This window comes from Myzus persicae, unplaced genomic scaffold (assembly GCF_001856785.1).
Source record: "Myzus persicae strain clone G006 unplaced genomic scaffold, MPER_G0061.0, whole genome shotgun sequence".
Lineage (NCBI taxonomy): Eukaryota > Metazoa > Arthropoda > Insecta > Hemiptera > Aphididae > Myzus > Myzus persicae.
The window spans coordinates 1-5,987 of record NW_019101694.1 but is presented as its reverse complement, the minus strand read 5'-3'; the positions used below and the strand labels follow the sequence as shown (position 1 = coordinate 5,987).

The 5,987-nt window shown below is 39.4% G+C and overlaps 1 protein-coding gene across 1 annotated transcript; it reads right to left on the bottom strand.

Annotated features, from left to right (window-relative positions):
• Window positions 1–335: 335 nt before the first annotated feature.
• LOC111030155 lies at window positions 336–5,504 on the bottom strand. Its single transcript, XM_022309530.1, has one exon. The coding sequence runs from the start codon at window positions 5,502–5,504 to the stop codon at window positions 336–338; it is 5,169 nt and encodes a 1,722-aa protein (XP_022165222.1).
• Between the last annotated feature and the right edge of the window lie 483 nt (window positions 5,505–5,987).

The following is a 5,987-nucleotide window of genomic DNA, read 5'->3' as shown; positions in this document are numbered from 1 at the left end:
AATAAAACAAGAAATTATATAAATGAAGTATGAAACAATAATAAAATTCACAATCAACAGTTTTGACTCACGCAAGAACCGTTAATTACGAACGATAATAATTATAATACAAACATGCGATAATGAGTATAACACTGCCGGCTGACCGCACCGTTATCTATTAAATAATAATGATTGAAAATATTTTGTTTGGGCACAAACATGCTCCCCCCTTGAAAGGAACAGCCTTTCAAGATATAATAATACAAATAACTAAGAAAATGATGACTGATGTCACTTAAACAAATAAAAAAAAATAATAATAAAAAAGTATTTATATACTGTATACAAAAAATCTATTCTGAGGACGATGGTAATGTTGAGCTGTCCTCTTCCTCGGTTGGCTTGGGCAATAATGCAAGCTTAGCAACTGGTCTTTTCAACCGAACTCCTGAACTGAGCTTCACAGTTACTACCCTAACTATCCCGTCAACTCCTGGATGCGTGGCAACCACTCGAACAAGCTTCCAATGCAATGGAGCTGCATTGTCCTCTTTCATTATTACTAAGTCTCCAATTTCCATGTTGCGGCTTAGCGTGGTCCAACGTCCCCTCCGTTGAAGCTGTGGTAAATATTCCAAACTCCAGCGTTTCCAGAACAACTGCATCTGCTGCTGCATGAGCTCAAACCGCTTTAATCGATTTTGTAGAACGGTGGAGACATCTGGCTGTTGTGGAAGTGTTGCAGGACCGCCAACCAGAAAATGGTTCGGAGTTAAGGCTTCATGATCGCTAGGTTCACTGGAACAAGTAGTTAATGGTCTGGAATTTACGATTAATTCAATTTGACAGAGCAACGTTCCCATTTCTTCAAAATTTAGTAGAGCTCCCTTTGTTGCTTTAATCAAGTGCCTTTTTGCTGATTTCACTGCAGCCTCCCATAGTCCACCAAAGTGAGGCGCAGACGGCGGGATGAAGTGCCACTGTACTCCTTTACTAGCCATTTCATCTACTACAGATTTACTATTTTGACTTTGTTGAAAAAATTGCCTAAGAACTTTATTAGCGCCTACAAAATTTGTGGCATTGTCACTATGAATATGCGAACATACACCCCTTCTTGACATGAAGCGAGTTAAAGCTGCAAGAAAGGCATCTGTTGTTAGATTTGTCACTAATTCAAGATGAATAGCACGAGTTGTAAAACATATGAAGACAGAAATGTAACATTTGATTGCTGTGACTCGTCTGATACCGCTCTTGATCAGAATTGGTCCACAAAAATCCACGCCACTGCGATTAAATGGTCGCTCAATGGAGACCCGTTCCCTGGGTAGCGAAGCCATTAATGGAACTGAGAATCTTGGACGATATTTAAAACAAGTGACACATTTTCGTACAGTTGAGCGGGCCATGTCACGCGCTCGTAGAGGCCAAAAACTAGTTTGCAGACTTGCTACTAGTGCTTGAGGACCTGCATGAAGAAGCCTCAGATGCTCGTGTACAAATAATAATTGCGTAACTCTATGTTTAGAAGGGAGTATTATAGGAAACTTACGATGATATGATAGTGTGGATGTTGCTAATCTTCCACCAACTCGTATAATCCCGTCCTTGTCAATGAAAGGGTTTAATGATTTAATGCGACTTTTCATGGCTACTTGCATGTGTTTTTGCAAGTGTTCCAGCTCTTCGGAAAAATCCAACTGTGCATAGCGTAGCCAAATGTTCTGCGCAGCTGACAATTCTGCCACTGATAAAGGACCATATGAACGTGACTGCCTAACTTTGTGCTTTGCATTTTGTATAAAACGACTCAACCAGCCGGTTACTCGAATCAATTTTGTCCAATTGGAAAACCGATCAAAAATGTCATTACTTTGAATTGTGTTAGCCAGAATTAATTTTACCGTCCTTAATTCTGGTAACTCTTCATTTGTTAGTTGACTGACTACAGGCTCTATCTTGATGGCAGCACTGAGCCATTTGGGTCCTTTCCACCATAAAGTGCACTGAGAAAATGTTTTAGCTTCAGTCCCACGGGTTATAAGATCTGCTGGGTTGTCTTGTGTTGACACATGATACCATTGCTCTGGCTCTGAAACATCACATATTCGGCTTAATCGGTTTGCAACATATGCTTGGAACAAACTTCGACTTTTTATCCACGCGATTACAATAGTAGAATCAGACCAAAAATATGTGGAGGACGTATCTACTTGGATGCCTAATAACTTCAACTCGGCCTTAACTTCAGTGACTAGGTCTGCTAGTAGAAGCGCACCACTTAGTTCGAGTCGTGGGATAGTTGTTGGCTGAATAGGTGCAACTCTAGATTTGGACGTAAACAGAGTGACATGAATACAATCATTATGATCTATGGAACGCAGATATACGCAAGCACCATAAGCCTCTTGAGACGCATCACAGAAGCCGTGTATTTGAATTGGTGAGTTTTGGTTGCATACTGCTTGACGGGTTATGGATAAGGAATCAAGAGTCTGCAAATTCGAATAAAAATTGGACCATCTGGATTGCAAATCTTCTGACAACACTTGATCCCAGCCCATTTTTAAACTCCAGAGTTGCTGAATGAAAATCTTTCCTTTTATCAAGACAGGGCTAATTAGACCAATTGGGTCATACACGCTATTAATGTCTGAAAGAAGACTGCGCTTAGTCATGGACAGTGGTCGTGACCAATTTTTCAAAGTGAACCGAAAACTGTCAGCGGTAGGTTGCCACATGAGACCCAGAGTGCTGATTAGATCATTTTCACTTAATGCCACCATAAAATTAGGATCATCGTGGGCATTAGGAATGCGTTCCAACATTACTTTGGAATTTGAACACCACTTTCTAAGAACAAAACCAGCCTTCCCTAGTCTTGCTTGCAGTTGGTTGTATATTTCAAAGCACTCGAGTTCAGATTGAGCTCCACTGATGAGATCATCAACATAAAAATCCTGCCCGATAACTCTTTTTATCTGTGGATCATTACATTCTTTGGCGAGTTGCACCAGACAGCGAGTAGCCAAAAATGACGCTGATTTAGTGCCATATGTTACTGTTTTTAGCTTGTAATGTTTCAACGGTTGATCAGGACTTGCTCTATATAGAATTCGTTGCAATTCACTATCATCAGGAGACATCAACACCTGCCTGTACATTTTCGCAACATCTGCGGTAATGACTGTATTAAATAAACGGAAACGCCACAGTATTTTTATGATGTCTGGTTGCACCTTTGGACCTTTTAACAATATGTCATTTAATGAAAGTCCAGAAGAAGCAGCAGCTGAACCATCGAATACCACTCTCATCTTAGTTGTCGAGCTGTCAGCCTTGAACACAGCATGGTGTGGCAAATAGTATACAGGGAAATCAGTGGCTTCATTGACAAGTTCCATGTGATCTAGCTCTAAATACTCATCCATGAATAATTTATACTGTATTGCGAGTGAAGGATCCTTAGCAAATCGTTTTTCAAGATTAAAAAAACGCCTTCGAGCCATTGCACAAGAATCGCCAAGGACCCTTGGATCTTGTTGCAATGGTAGTTTGACTAAGAATCGACCGTCAGTGTTTTGCCTAAATGTTGATACAAAGTGATTTTCGGCTTCGGTTTCTTCTGATGAGCGCTGAGTAGCCTTAGTGGCGAAAAACGAAAACGCTGATCTGGAGCACATGTTGATTGAAGGTGGTAAATTGCATTGATGGACAATTGGCAGCTTCCCTGCCACTATCCAGCCAAATTGTGTGAGATGTAATGACGCATGGTCAGAGAGAATCCATTTCTCATTGCCTAATACATTAAAGAATACTTCTGATCCAAGTAATAAGTCAATAATACCTGGTTCATGGAAATTCGGGTCAGCAAGTTCATCATTGATGTGCTTGGGCAAAATCAATTTGCTTCGATCAATCCTATGAGACGGTAGTGCATTTACTATTGCAGGTAATGAGTACAGAGTAGCGTTTAACTGGTGTTCATAGACCCGGGAAGAAATAACTGATGAATATGAGTGTGAAACTGAGGATGCCATCGTGCCCACACCAGAGATACATTGCTGTGCACCATTGGAACGATTTAGTCCTAGTCTCTTGGCACACTCTTGAGTGATGAAATTAAGCTGCGAGCCAGAATCCAAGACAGCTCTGCACTTTTGCCAGTTTCCATCTCTGCTTTGAACATTTATTAGCGAGGTTGACAACATTATATTTAGCTTTGAATTAGACTCTTGTACATTGACAGCGCCTGAGAATGGTACAGCTACTTGAGAAGGCTTATCATTGGACGGTTCAGAGTGTTCAGACAAGACTGGTTGTTTTGATGTGTCAGAGGACTGTGTATTATCATGTAGTTTCGAATTGTGTCGTTGATTGCATTTTGGACAGGATGATAACCGACAATCTTTAAGTTGATGTCCAAAATTTAAACAATTAAAGCATAACCTTGCATTCAACACAGCATTTTTTCGGTCGGCGATGGACATTTGGTTGAATCGCTCACACGAATAAATTCTATGTTGCTGCGTGCATATGGGGCATTTGTACACTTTGCCATCAGTAGGACGAGTAAAAAATGTTTTGCTGGTATTGTTCACCTTGGAGCGCACTGGTTTTTCCGTCGTGGGGTTTGATACCAGACCGACTTCATAAGCAATTACACGCTTAGAAAGAAACGATTCTATTTCTTTATACGAAGGTAATTCTTTATGATCCTGGCGAAGCTGCCATTCACCTGCAGTAGTTACATCGAGTTGACTACAGATTAGCGTTACAAGCCATGCATCCCAATGGTTTACTGGCTGTCCCAGAGCCTCAAGAGCACGGACGTGAGACGCTACATGGTGATGTAAATTTCTGAGTTCAATGGCCGACGGACAGTTGACCTTTGGTGTCTGGAGAAGAGCTCGGTTGTGACTTTGTATTGTTAAGCCTTTATTTTCATATTGACGTACCAGTTCACCATAAGCCACACTGTAGTTTTCTGCTGTAATAGAAAAGTTCTTGACAATGTCAGCAGCATGACCAGATAAGCCTGATTTCAAATGGTGAAAGCGTAGTACATCATCTATCTCTGGGTTGTTGTGAAATAATGAATTGAAAGTATCAATATATGATGGCCAATCTTCCAGATTGCCATTAAAAGTTGGTGGTTGAATCATTGGCAATTTTAAAGATGTTCCCTTAAGAGCATTTGAAGTATGAGGGTCATTTTGAACCTGATTGACGCTAGCCTCAGCGATGAGGTCTTCCATTATGGCAAGTAGTGTGAAATTGTTATCCTCAAACTCCAATCGCTCAGGTTCTTCTTCTTCCCCTAAATCAAGATCTTGGATGTTTTGTTGAACGATATTAAAATCACTGATGTATTGGTTTAAAGAAGTAAGTCGAATTTGAAGTTGACGGATAGATTGGGTAGTTTTATTGAACTTCTTGACATAATTACTAATTGAACCAATTGAGGATTTGATTGAGGTTCTTTTCTTGAGTAGTGGTTTCAATTGAGCAGATGTCATGTTGAGGAGCTATAGTTATTGAATATAATATAAAAACAGTTTGAAATTTCAACAAGAATACAAATCAATGAATATAAATAAATAATTATTAAATATCACATAATAACTGCTATGTTTTCAATATAATTACAATCAGCAATGTAACATATAATTAATTATGATAATACTTGTAACTGAAGATACAACCCAGATTATCTAATAAAATAACTATCACAATATGACCCAAGAAACGTATCACGTCGAGGTCACCAAAATGTACGCGCAACCAACGTCCTCTCCATAGCGGATACGGTACGAATCTACGCTTGAATGCGTTATTCAAAATTATTAATAAAAAGTATATATAATCAATAATAATGCGACTGCTTCTTTGGCCTGTTATGATATTTATTTGTATTGTTCAGTTATAAATTCATATAATAAGTGTGTATTGCACAAAATAATAAATAGCTATAAATGTGCGTAGCCTGCTGGCTTGAAATA

Bases quoted from the DNA above. Each gene is read 5' to 3' on its own strand.
- LOC111030155 (XM_022309530.1), bottom strand. From the start codon at position 5,504: ATGACATCTGCTCAATTGAAACCACTACTCAAGAAAAGAACCTCAATC.